Raw genomic sequence first — 15275 nt, forward strand, 5'->3', positions numbered from 1 at the left:
TAAAAGAAAATAGAGTTTATTGAACAGACACCAGCGATGGGGAGATAAGAAGCCACGTCTGAGGTCACATCGGCTTACCGCTCCAGCCCCGATGTGGACCGCTGCGTCTGCTGAGCCTCAACCCGGGCACGCTCCTGATTATCACGCAGAACCTGATTCATGTAGAACTCGCTCTCCTGCCCCACGTCCGTCAGCCGGAGGTCACACTCCAACAGCGTCTTGTTCTCAGACAGGCCTTCCAGGAGCTGCTTCCCACCATCCTAGGCACAAAAGATCATAGGATAATAAGAACACATGACTGGGGAGGAGAATGATCACATGACAATAAGAGCACACGACTGGGGAGGAGAATGATCACATGACAATAAGAGCACATGACTGGGGAGGAAAATGATCACATGACAATAAGAGCACACGACTGGGGAGGAAAATGATCACATGACAATAAGAGCACATGACTGGGGAGGAGAATGATCACATGACAATAAGAGCACATGACTGGGGAGGAGAATGATCACATGACAATAAGAGCACACGACTGGGGAGGAGAATGATCACATGACAATAAGAGCACACGACTGGGGAGGAGAATGATCACATGACAATAAGAGCACATGACTGGGGAGGAAAATGATCACATGACAATAAGAGCACATGACTGGGGAGGAGAATGATCACATGACAATAAGAGCACATGACTGGGGAGGAGAATGATCACATGGCAATAAGAGCACATGACTGGGGAGAATGATCACATGACAATAAGAGCACATGACTGGGGAGGAGAATGATCACATGACAATAAGAGCACATGACTGGGGAGGAGAATGATCACATGATAATAAGAGCACATGACTGGGGAGGAGAATGATCACATGGCAATAAGAGCACATGACTGGGGAGAAGAATGATCACATGACAATAAGAGCACATGACTGGGGAGGAGAATGATCACATGGCAATAAGAGCAAATAAGAGCACATGACTGGGGAGGAGAATGATCACATGATAATAAGAGCACATGACTGGGGAGGAGAATGATCACATGATAATAAGAGTACATGACGGGAGGAGAATGATCACATGATAATAAGAGCACATGACTGGGGAGGAGAATGATCACATGATAATAAGAGCACATGACTGGGGAGAATGATCACATGACAATAAGAGCACATGACTGGGGAGGAGAATGATCACATGGCAATAAGAGCACATGACTGGGGAGGAGAATGATCACATGACAATAAGAGCACATGACTGGGGAGGAGAATGATCACATGGCAATAAGAGCACATGACTGGGGAGGAGAATGATCACATGGCAATAAGAGCACATGACTGGGGAGAATGATCACATGACAATAAGAGCACATGACGGGAGGAGAATGATCACATGGCAATAAGAGCACATGACTGGGGAGGAGAATGATCACATGGCAATAAGAGCACATGACTGGGGAGGAGAATGATCACATGACAATAAGAGCACATGACTGGGGAGGAGAATGATCACATGATAATAAGAGCACATGACTGGGGAGAATGATCACATGATAATAAGAGCACATGACTGGGGAGGAGAATGATCACATGACCAGGAGGAAACAGATCATATGACAAGATCACACGACCAGAGAGGAGACAGATCACATGACCATAAGACCACATGACCAGGGAGGGGACAGATCACATGACAATAAGAGCACATGACCGGGGAGGGGACAGATCACATGACCGGGGAGGAAACAGATCACATGACCGGGGAGGAGACAGATCACATGTCAATAAGATCACATGACCGGGGAGGAGACAGATCACATGACAATAAGAGCACATGACCAGGGAGGGGACAGATCACATGACAATAAGAGCACATGACCGGGGAGGGGACAGATCACATGACAATAAGAGCACATGACCGGGGAGGAGACAGATCACATGACCGGGGAGGAGACAGATCACATGACCGGGGAGGAGACAGATCACATTTAATTTATAACAAAAATACAATGATTTTCTTAGTGTCTGGAGATTGTTGATTTTAGTGATTATCCAATAGTGAGGTTAATAAATTGGGACTGACAAATTTTCTATGTTATCATTAAAAAAATCTCACATAACTGATGAAAAGAAATGCTAGCTTCATCTATGGGTAGCGTACCAGGCCGATGCGGTTGCAGGAGATATTGGCATTCTTTAGTGAAGTATTTTGGGAGAGGACGTGTGCGAGGACGGAGGTGGTGGGTTCAGACAGCTCATTGCTCCCAATATGCAGTGTCTCCAGGCTGTTGTTCTGCAGCAGAGCATGGCACAGCGCCTGCCCCCCCTCATCCCCTATGTGGTTAAGGCGCAGGTTCAGTGTCTTCAAGGTGCTGTTTTTGGTCAGGGCGTGAGCGATGGCTTGTGCCCCATGTGGGCGGATGTCATTGTTGCACAGGTTCAGGATTTGGAGTTGGCTTTGGTTCAGCAGTTTCCCCACTGCGCGGGCCCCTCTGTCGGAGATCTGGTTATGTGAGAGGTTGAGGTGAACCAGGGATGGGTGGTTGAGTAAACTTCGAATCAGAACACGAACCTTCTCATCATCAACCCTACTCCTGTGGAGCTGGAAGACCTTTGGATAGAGGACAAAACAAGTCAGAAATGTATTAAAAGCCGCTAGTACCTTCAGTGACCTAAGCGTCTCCGAGAGTCACACACGGGACTATATTTATGCAATCTAAAATGCACGGGGGAAGGGCAATGGGGGAATTTGGTGGATTAGCAGTGCATGTGTCATGAAGAGCTCTAGACCTTTACCGAGGCTGAAAACCAGTCCTGAATAATTCTCACCGCTGGGGATTTGTAACTGTGTCCAGTCTCGGTAATCCTCTGTGAGTGGAACAACCTGTACACTGGACTGGTATATTGTAACACACTATTTGGACGGCGGACAGATTTTCTGCACTTAGGGCTCACAGAGGATTGTAAGAAAGGTCTTTAGTACTACCAGTAGGTATGACAACAGCTATTCCTTGACCAGTTACCTTCAACTTTTTGAATGTCTTGAAACTATTGGCGAGAGCCGCACAATCCCGATCAGTGAATCTGAAGAGGTTCCACTCAAAGTTCATGCCACAACCTTTAACGCCGTACACAAGGTGCAGCTCCTCCAGATCACACAAGGAACCGGCAATCAGGTTCAGATCAAAGTGGTCCATGGACGGTAAGTCCCCGCCAGCATCACTGCCAGAGTCAGAGACATCATCTGCCTCGTCCTCCTTCCTCATCTCCACCTTCACTGGTGGCAGCAGCTGCTGTATCTCCAGTCTTCTGATGTAGTCCTTGCTGAGTTCTGCAGTGCTACACATGGCTCCAGTGTCCGTCAGGTCCGGGATGAAGCACTCAATTAGGTTTTCCAGGTGTTTCTCAAAGAACAGTCTCTTCCAGCTGAAGCCGTAGTGAGAGATGTCACAGGTTTGCCACCGCTCCGAGCTGCATCGTCTCCAGTAATCCTCACAGCTGATCAGATTGGTAGTCACCGGCAGGGGCAGAGAGGTGGAAAGTTGCTCCAAGACCTTGGATCTGTGCTTGGGAAGCAGCTTTTCCAGAAGAGGATTATCTGTCGGTCAGAAGAATAATGGTGAAAATGGGGATTGAGAGATGATCAAATCTGGATTTGGTGCATTTCCTGAACTTTACAACACCCTGTCCCAGTGTAATCTTTCCCCCCATAACACTGCTCCACATGGAGAGGCTGCATGGCCCGGTCCATAGAGTGCAAGCTTGTATGTGCAGCCAATTCCACTAGTGCCATTTCCTCCGATCCTATCATCCTTACAGTCAGTCCATAGAATACACCGCAGTCCCTGGACTGTATAAAATGAGGTCCAACCAGATGGTGCAGCCTGTCACACACACACAACACACGTCACCCACAGACGACTCCACAACACGCGTCACCCACAGACGACTCCGCAACACACGTCCCCCACAGACGACTCCGCAACACACGTCACCCACAGACGACTCCGCAACACACGTCACCCACAGACGACTCCGCAACACACGTCCCCCACAGACGACTCCGCAACACACGTCACCCACAGACGACTCCGCAACACACGTCACCCACAGACGACTCCGCAACACACGTCACCCACAGACGACTCCGCAACACACGTCACCCACAGACGACTCCGCAACGCACGTCACCCACAGACGACTCCGCAACGCACGTCACCCACAGACGACTCCGCAACACGCGTCACCCACAGACGACTCCGCAACACGCGTCACCCACAGACGACTACGCAACACGCGTCACCCACAGACGACTCCGCAACACGCGTCACCCACAGACGACTCCGCAACACACGTCACCCACAGACGACTCCGCAACACACGTCACCCACAGACGACTCCACAACACACGTCACCCACAGACGACTCCACAACACACGTCACCCACAGACGACTCCACAACACACGTCACCCACAGACGACTCCACAACACACGTCACCCACAGACGACTCCACAACACACGTCACCCACAGACGACTCCACAACACACGTCACCCACAGACGTCTCCGCAACACACGTCACCCACAGACGACTCCGCAACACACGTCACCCACAGACGACTCCGCAACACACGTCACCCACAGACGTCTCCGCAACACACGTCACCCACAGACGACTCCACAACACACGTCACCCACAGACGTCTCCACAAAACACGTCACCCACAGACGACTCCGCAACACACGTCACCCACAGACGTCTCCACAACACACGTCACCCACAGACGACTCCACAACACACGTCACCCACAGACGACTCCACAACACACGTCACCCACAGACGTCTCCGCAACACACGTCACCCACAGACGACTCCGCAACACACGTCACCCACAGACGACTGCACAACACACGTCACCCACAGACGACTCCACAACACACGTCACCCACAGACGACTCCACAACACACGTCACCCACAGACGACTCCGCAACACACGTCACCCACAGACGACTCCGCAACACACTTCACCCACAGACGACTCCGCAACACAAGTCACCCACAGACGTCTCCACAACACACGTCACCCACAGACGACTCCGCAACACGCGTCACCCACATACGACTCCGCAACACACGTCACCCACAGACGTCTCCACAACACGCGTCACCCACAGACGACTCCACAACACACGTCACCCACAGACGTCTCCACAACACACGTCACCCACAGACGACTCCGCAACACACGTCACCCACAGACGTCTCCACAACACACGTCACCCACAGACGACTCCACAACACACGTCACCCACAGACGTCTCCACAACACACGTCACCCACAGACGACTCCACAACACACGTCACCCACAGACGACTCCACAACACACGTCACCCACAGACGACTCCACAACACACGTCACCCACAGACGACTCCACAACACACATCACCCACAGACGACTCCACAACACACGTCACCCACAGACGACTCCGCAACACACGTCACCCACAGACGACTCCGCAACACACGTCACCCACAGACGTCTCCGCAACACACGTCACCCACAGACGACTCCACAACACACGTCACCCACAGACGTCTCCACAACACACGTCACCCACAGACGACTCCGCAACACACGTCACCCACAGACGTCTCCACAACACACGTCACCCACAGACGACTCCACAACACACGTCACCCACAGACGTCTCCACAACACACGTCACCCACAGACGACTCCACAACACACGTCACCCACAGACGACTCCACAACACACGTCACCCACAGACGACTCCACAACACACGTCACCCACAGACGACTCCACAACACACGTCACCCACAGACGACTCCACAACACACGTCACCCACAGACGACTCCGCAACACACGTCACCCACAGACGACTCCGCAACACACGTCACCCACAGACGTCTCCGCAACACACGTCACCCACAGACGACTCCACAACACACGTCACCCACAGACGACTCCGCAAGCAACACACGTCACCCACAGACGACTCCACAACACACGTCACCCACAGACGTCTCCACAACACACTTCACCCACAGACGACTCCACAACACACGTCACCCACAGACGACTCCACAACACACGTCACCCACAGACGACTCCGCAACACACATCACCCACAGACGACTCCACAACACACGTCACCCACAGACGACTCCACAACACACGTCACCCACAGACGACTCCACAACACACGTCACCCACAGACGACTCCACAACACACGTCACCCACAGACGACTCCGCAACACACGTCACCCACAGACGACTCCGCAACACACATCACCCACAGACGACTCCGCAACACACGTCACCCACAGACGACTCCGCAACACACGTCACCCACAGACGACTCCGCAACACACGTCACCCACAGACGTCTCCACAACACACGTCACCCACAGACGACTCCGCAACACACGTCACCCACAGACGTCTCCACAACACACGTCACCCACAGACGTCTCCACAACACACGTCACCCACAGACGACTCCACAACACACGTCACCCACAGACGACTCCACAACACACGTCACCCACAGACGACTCCACAACACACGTCACCCACAGACGACTCCGCAACACACGTCACCCACAGACGACTCCACAACACACGTCACCCACAGACGACTCCGCAACACGCGTCACCCACAGACGACTCCACAACACACGTCACCCACAGACGACTCCGCAACACACATCACCCACAGACGACTCCGCAACACACATCACCCACAGACGACTCCACAACACACGTCACCCACAGACGACTCCACAACACACGTCACCCACAGACGACTCCACAAAACACGTCACCCACAGACGACTCCACAACACACATCACCCACAGACGACTCCACAACACACGTCACCCACAGACGACTCCGCAACACACGTCACCCACAGACGACTCCGCAACACACGTCACCCACAGACGACTCCGCAACACACGTCACCCACAGACGACTCCACAACACACGTCACCCACAGACGACTCCGCAACACACGTCACCCACAGACGACTCCGCAACACACGTCACCCACAGACGACTCCGCAACACACGTCACCCACAGACGACTCCGCAACACACGTCACCCACAGACGACTCCGCAACACACGTCACCCACAGACGACTGCACAACACACGTCACCCACAGACGACTCCACAACACACGTCACCCACAGACGACTCCACAACACACGTCACCCACAGACGACTCCGCAACACACGTCACCCACAGACGACTCCGCAACACACGTCACCCACAGACGACTCCACAACACACGTCACCCACAGACGACTCCACAACACACGTCACCCACAGACGACTCCACAACACACGTCACCCACAGACGACTCCGCAACACACGTCACCCACAGACGACTCCGCAACACACGTCACCCACAGACGACTCCACAACACACGTCACCCACAGACGACTCCGCAACACACGTCACCCACAGACGACTCCGCAACACACATCACCCACAGACGACTCCGCAACACACGTCACCCACAGACGACTCCGCAACACACGTCACCCACAGACGACTCCGCAACACACGTCACCCACAGACGACTCCGCAACACACGTCACCCACAGACGACTCCGCAACACACGTCACCCACAGACGACTCCGCAACACACGTCACCCACAGACGACTCCGCAACACACGTCACCCACAGACGACTCCGCAACACACGTCACCCACAGACGACTCCGCAACACACGTCACCCACAGACGACTCCACAACACACGTCACCCACAGACGACTCCGCAACACACGTAACCCACAGACGACTCCGCAACACACGTCACCCACAGACGACTCCGCAACACACGTCACCCACAGACGACTCCGCAACACACGTCACCCACAGACGACTCCGCAACACACGTCACCCACAGACGACTCCGCAACACACGTCACCCACAGACGACTCCGCAACACACGTCACCCACAGACGACTCCGCAACACACGTCACCCACAGACGACTCCGCAACACACGTCACCCACAGACGACTCCGCAACACACGTCACCCACAGACGACTCCGCAACACACGTCACCCACAGACGACTCCGCAACACACGTCACCCACAGACGACTCCGCAACACACGTCACCCACAGACGACTCCGCAACACACGTCACCCACAGACGACTCCTCAACACACGTCACCCACAGACGACTCCACAACACACGTCACCCACAGACGACTCCACAACACACGTCACCCACAGACGACTCCACAACACACGTCACCCACAGACGACTCCACAACACACGTCACCCACAGACGACTCCACAACACACGTCACCCACAGACGACTCCACAACACACGTCACCCACAGACGACTCCGCAACACACGTCACCCACAGACGACTCCGCAACACACGTCACCCACAGACGACTCCGCAACACACGTCACCCACAGACGACTCCACAACACACGTCACCCACAGACGACTCCGCAACACACGTCACCCACAGACGACTCCGCAACACACGTCACCCACAGACGACTGCACAACACACGTCACCCACAGACGACTCCACAACACACGTCACCCACAGACGACTCCGCAACACACGTCACCCACAGACGACTCCACAACACACGTCACCCACAGACGACTCCGCAACACACGTCACCCACAGAAGACTCCGCAACACACGTCACCCACAGACGACTCCGCAACACACGTCACCCACAGACGACTCCACAACACACGTCACCCCACACACGACTCCACAACACACGTCACCCACACACGACACCACAACACACGTCACCCACAGACGACTCCACAACACACGTCACCCCACAGACGACTCCGCAACACACGTCACCCAAAGACGACTCCGCAACACACGTCACCCACAGACGACTCCACAACACACGTCACCCACACACGACTCCACAACACACGTCACCCACAGACGACTCCGCAACACACGTCACCCACAGACGACTCCACAACACACGTCACCCACAGACGACTCCACAACACACGTCACCCACAGACGACTCCGCAACACACGTCACCCACAGACGACTCCGCAACACACGTCACCCACAGACGACTCCGCAACACACGTCACCCACAGACGACTCCACAACACACGTCACCCACAGACGACTCCACAACACACGTCACCCACAGACGACTGCACAACACACATCACCCACAGACGACTCCACAGCACACGTCACCCACAGACGACTCCGCAACACACGTCACCCACAGACGACTCCGCAACACACGTCACCCACAGACGACTCCGCAACACACGTCACCCACAGACGACTCCACAACACACGTCACCCACAGACGACTCCGCAACACACGTCACCCACAGACGACTCCACAACACACGTCACCCACACACGACTCCACAACACACGTCACCCACAGACGACTCCGCAACACACGTCACCCACAGACGACTCCACAACACACGTCACCCACAGACGACTCCACAACACACGTCACCCACAGACGACTCCGCAACACACGTCACCCACAGACGACTCCGCAACACACGTCACCCACAGACGACTCCGCAACACACGTCACCCACAGACGACTCCACAACACACGTCACCCACAGACGACTCCGCAACACACGTCACCCACAGACGACTCCGCAACACACGTCACCCACAGACGACTCCACAACACACGTCACCCACAGACGACTCCACAACACACGTCACCCACAGACGACTCCACAACACACGTCACCCACAGACGACTCCACAACACACGTCACCCACAGACGACTCCACAACACACGTCACCCACAGACGACTCCACAACACACGTCACCCACAGACGACTCCACAACACACGTCACCCACAGACGACTCCACAACACACGTCACCCACAGACGACTCCGCAACACACGTCACCCACAGACGACTCCACAACACACGTCACCCACAGACGACTCCACAACACACGTCACCCACAGACGACTCCGCAACACACGTCACCCACAGACGACTCCGCAACACACGTCACCCACAGACGACTCCGCAACACACGTCACCCACAGACGACTCCGCAACACACGTCACCCACAGACGTCTCCACAACACACGTCACCCACAGACGACTCCACAACACACGTCACCCACGGACGACTCCGCAACACACGTCACCCACAGACGACTCCGCAACACACGTCACCCACAGACGACTCCGCAACACACGTCACCCACAGACGACTCCGCAACACACGTCACCCACAGACGACTCCGCAACACACGTCACCCACAGACGACTCCGCAACACACGTCACCCACAGACGACTCCGCAACACACGTCACCCACAGACGACTCCACAACACACGTCACCCACAGACGACTCCGCAACACACGTCACCCACAGACGTCTCCACAACACACGTCACCCACAGACGACTGCACAACACACGTCACCCACAGACGACTCCACAACACACGTCACCCACAGACGACTCCACAACACACGTCACCCACAGACGACTCCGCAACACACGTCACCCACAGACGATTCCACAACACACGTCACCCACAGACGACTCCGCAACACACGTCACCCACAGACGACTGCACAACACACGTCACCCACAGACGACTCCACAACACACGTCACCCACGGACTCACGTTGGAAGTTGCGGACGATGTGCTGCAGACAGAGGTCGGTGAGAGCCGGGATGATCGCCAGAGACCAGCTGTAGTCCTCGGTGATGATCCGCCGCATCCTCCTCGCATCTCCCGCCACATTCCTCTCATCTGCGGGCAGTGGAGAGTCCGGCATCATGAGCGGCACTCACATCCCCGGGATCCCCGGAACTAAGCGTCCTCCTCCGCCGTGTGTACGGTCTCCATGGCAACAGGTCACTGTGGAAACACACGTGACCTCCCGCCTCCTCCCAGAGAGACGAGCTGCGCCGCCCGCCGTCCTGTCAGCGCTCCCCCCCCCCCACCGGGGGTCCTGTCAGCGCTCCCCCCCCCCCCCCACCGGGGGTCCTGTCAGCGCTCCCCCCCCCCCCCACCGGGGGTCCTGTCAGCGCTCCCCCCATCCCCCCACCCGGGGTCCTGTCAGCGCTCCCCCCATCCCCCACCGGGGGTCCTGTCAGCGCTCCAGCCATCCCCCACCGGGGGTCCTGTCAGCGCTCCAGCCATCCCCCACCGGGGGTCCTGTCAGCGCTCCCCCCCATCCCCCACCGGGGGTCCTGTCAGCGCTCCCCCCCATCCCCCCACCGGGGGTCCTGTCAGCGCTCCCCCCATCCCCCACCAGGGGTCCTGTCAGCGCTCCAGCCATCCCCCACCCGGGGTCCTGTCAGCGCTCCTCCATCACCGGGGGGTCCTGTCAGCGCTCCCCCCCATCCCCCACCCAGGGGTCCTGTCAGCGCTCCCCCCACCAGGGGTCCCGTCAGCGGTTCCCCCCACCAGGGGTCCTGTCAGCACTCCCCCCACCAGGGGTCCTGTCAGCGCTCCCCCACCAGGGGTTCTGTCAGCGCTCCCCCCACCAGGGGTCCTGTCAGCGCTCCCCCCACCAGAGGTCCTGTCAGCGCTCCCCCACCAGGGGTCCGGTCAGCGCATCCCCCATCCCCCACCAGGCATCCTGTCAGCGCTCCACCACCAGGGGTCCTGTCAGCGCTCCCCCACCAGGGGTCCTGTCAGCGCTCCCCCCACCAGGAGTCCTGTCAGCGCTCCCCCCCACCAGAGGTCCTGTCAGCGCTCCCCCACCAGGGGTCCGGTCAGCGCATCCCCCATCCCCCACCGGGAGCCTGTCAGCGCTCCCCCCATCCCCCACTAGGAGTCCTGTAAGCGCTCCCCAACCAGGGGTCCTGTCAGCGCTCCCCCCACCGGGCGTCCTGTCAGCGCTCCCCCCACCAGGGGTCATGTGAGCGCTCCCCCACCGGGCGTCCTGTCAGCGCTCCCCCCACCAGGGGTCCTGTCAGCGCTCCCCCCACCAGGCGTCCAGTCAGCGCTCCCCCACCAGGCGTCCTGTCAGCGCTCCCCCACCAGGCGTCCTGTCAGCGTATTCCCACCATCCCCCACCGGGGGTCCTGTCAGCGCTCCCCCCATCTCCCACCGGGGGTCCTGTCAGCGCTCCCCCACCACAGGGGTCCTGTGAGCGCCCCCCCCCCCACACCGGGGGTCCTGTCAGCGCTCCCCCCATCTCCCACCGGGGGGTCCTGTCAGCGCTCCCCCCACCAGGGGTCATGTGAGCGCTCCCCCCACCGGGCGTCCTGTCAGCGCTCCCCCCACCAGGGGTCATGTGAGCGCTCCCCCACCGGGCGTCCTGTCAGCGCTCCCCCCACCAGGGGTCCTGTCAGCGCTCCCCCCACCAGGGGTCCTGTCAGCGCTCCCCCCCACCAGGCGTCCTGTCAGCGCTCCCCCACCAGGCGTCCTGTCAGCGCTCCCCCACCAGGCGTCCTATCAGCGTTTTCCCCACCATCCCCCACCGGGGGTCCTGTCAGCGCTACCCCCATCTCCCACCGGGGGTCCTGTCAGCGCTCCCCCCCATCTCCCACCGGGGGTCCTGTCAGCGCTCCACCCCACGGGGGTCCTGTGAGTGCCCCCCCCCACACCGGGGGTCCTGTCAGCGCTCCCCCCCATCTCCCACCGGGGGTCCTGTCAGCGCTCCCCCCACCACCGGGGGTCCTGTCAGCGCTCCCCCCATCTCCCACCGGGGGTCCTGTCAGCGCCCCCCCCCCACAGGGGTCCTGTGAGCGCCCCCCCCCCACACCGGGGGTCCTGTCAGCGCTCCCCCCATCTCCCACCGGGGGTCCTGTCAGCGCTCCCCCCACCACTGGGGGTCCTGTCAGCGCTCCCCCCCCACAGGGGTCCTGTCAGTGCTCTCCCCATCCCCCACCGGGGTTCCTGTCAGCACTCCCCCCCATCCCCCACCGGGGGTCCTGTCAGCGCTCCCCCCATCCTCCACCGGGGGTCCTGTCAGCGCTCCCCCCACCACCGGGGTCCTGTCAGCGCTCCCCCCATCCCCCACCGGGGGTCCTGTCAGCGCTCCCCCCATCCCCCACCGGGGGTCCTGTCAGCGCTGCCCCCCCAATCCACCACCAGGCGTCCTGTCAGCGCTCCCCCACTACCAGGGGTCCTGTCAGCGCTCCCCCAATCCACCACCGGGGGTCCTGTTAGCGCTCCCCCCATCCCCCACCGGGGGTCCTGTCAGCGCTCCCCCCCATCCCCCACCGGGGGTCCTGTCAGCGCTCCCCCCATCCCCCACCGGGGGTCCTGTCAGCGCTACCCCCATCCCCCACCGGGGGTCCTGTCAGTGGTCCCCCCATCCCCCACCGGGGTTCCTGTCAGCGCTCCCCCCATCCCCCACGGGGTTCCTGTCAGCGCTCCCCCCCATCCCCCCACCAGGGTTCCTGTCAGCGCTCCCCCCATCCCCCACCGGGGGTCCTGTCAGCGCTCCCCCCCATCCCCCACCAGGGGTCCTGTCAGCGCTCCCCCCATCCCCCACTGGGGGTCCTGTCAGCGCTGCCCCCCCAATCCACCACCAGGCGTCCTGTCAGCGCTCCCCCCACCACCAGGGGTCCTCTCAGCGCTCCCCCAATCCACCACCGGGGGTCCTGTCAGCGCTCCCTCCATCCCCCACCGGGGGTCCAGTCAGCGCTCCCCCCCCACCAGGGGTCCTGTCAGCGCTCCCCCCATCCCCCACCGGGCATCCTGTCAGCGCTCCCCCCACCAGGGGTCCTGTCAGGGCTCCCTCCATCCCCCACCAGGGGTCCTGTCAGCACTTCCCCACCTGGGGTCCTGTCAGCGCTCCCCCCACCAGGGGTCCTGTCAGCACTCCCCCACCAGGGGTCCTGTCAGCGCTCCCCCCACCAGGGGTCCTGTCAGCACTCCCCCACTAGGGGTCCTGTCAGCACTCCCCCACCAGGGGTCCTGTCAGCGCTCCCCCCACCAGGGGTCCTGTCAGCACTCCCCCACTAGGGGTCCTGTCAGCACTCCCCCACCAGGGGTCCTGTCAGCGCTCCCCCCACCAGGCGTCCTGTCAGCGCTCCCTCCACCAGGAGTCCTGTCAGCGCTCCCCCCACCAGGGGTCCTGTCAGCGCTCCCCCCACCAGGGGTTCTGTCAGCGCTCCCCCCACCAGGGGTCCTGTCAGCGCTCCCCCCCACCAGGGGGTCCTGTCAGCGCTCCCCCCCACCAGGGGTCCTGTCAGCGCTCCCCCCACCAGGGGTCCTGTCAGCGCTCCCCCACCAGGGGTCCTGTCAGCGCTCCCCACATCCCCCACCAGGGGTCCTGTCAGCGCTCCCCCACCAGGCGTCCTGTCAGCGCTCCCCTCATCCCCCCACCGGGCGTTCTGTCAGCGCTTTCCCACCAGGGGTCCTGTCTGCACTTTCCCACCAGGGGTCCTGTCAGCGCTCCCCCCACCAGGGGTCTTGTTAGCGCTGCACCACCAAGCGTCCTGTCAGCGCTTTCCCACAGGGGTCCTGTTAGTGTACCGCCCCCGCTCTCAGCAGCCGAGCTGCTCGGATCCGCTCCTTCTGTGGGTGGCGCGAGGGTCTCCGGACCCGGGGGGTCTCGCGGTCACTTCAATCAAAAAGGGGGTTATGGTGGTGGATGTAGGACGTTTATGTACGGGCTGAACCGTATTAAGTTCGTGACGCCACCCACGGTGTGTGGTGAGGTTGGACACCACCGCTGCAGTTACGGGGGCACCCAGGGGAGATGTTGTGCAGCAAGTTGTTAACCCCTCCGTGGGCAGGGATGGTGGCCCCGGGACCCGTTGGGGTTTTGGTGCATGGAGATGGGCGACCACAGGGTACTGGTGTACTATTGAAGGAAACACACGAGTCGCTGGTAAACCAAGGTGATGGTGGTCGGTGCCCGCAGCCGGCTGTGTTCTGGTTCCCCCACCCGGCTGGTGGTCTCTGTCTTTCTCCTGCACCTTTTTGAATGGTGAACTACATGTGCTTGCAACTTCAGGAGTCCGCTGCCAGCTGGATGTGGCCTAAGGAGCCCTTGCCCGCAGACGCTGGCCTGTGGGATCTCTGAGCCTTGGCGGTGACCTTTTATCCCCCTCGGTGGGCTGTTGCCTTCAATCGGGACTTTGGGTGGGTCAGGACCTCTAGTCCTGGCCTCAATCAGTTAATTAACCAGTTCCAGTAGCTTCTGGACCTAGTTTCAGGGTCCGAGTCCCCCCTGTGTGCTCCGGTTTCCTAGTCGGTTCCCCGGGTCGGTATCGGCGGGCCAC

At 59.4% G+C, this 15275-nt stretch overlaps 1 protein-coding gene across 1 annotated transcript; it reads right to left on the bottom strand.

Annotated features, from left to right (window-relative positions):
* DRC5 (dynein regulatory complex subunit 5) lies at positions 1 to 10925 on the bottom strand. The gene is made up of 4 exons (XM_075332257.1): positions 10708 to 10925; positions 3026 to 3600; positions 2164 to 2613; positions 1 to 260 (listed from the first exon to the last, which is right to left on the bottom strand). Exons 1-4 carry the CDS (start codon positions 10862 to 10864, stop codon positions 75 to 77), a joined length of 1368 nt encoding a protein of 455 aa, XP_075188372.1. The 5' UTR covers positions 10865 to 10925; the 3' UTR covers positions 1 to 74.
* Between the last annotated feature and the right edge of the window lie 4350 nt (positions 10926 to 15275).

This window comes from Anomaloglossus baeobatrachus, unplaced genomic scaffold (genome assembly GCF_048569485.1).
Source record: "Anomaloglossus baeobatrachus isolate aAnoBae1 unplaced genomic scaffold, aAnoBae1.hap1 Scaffold_2692, whole genome shotgun sequence".
NCBI classification, from domain to species: Eukaryota; Metazoa; Chordata; class Amphibia; order Anura; family Aromobatidae; genus Anomaloglossus; species Anomaloglossus baeobatrachus.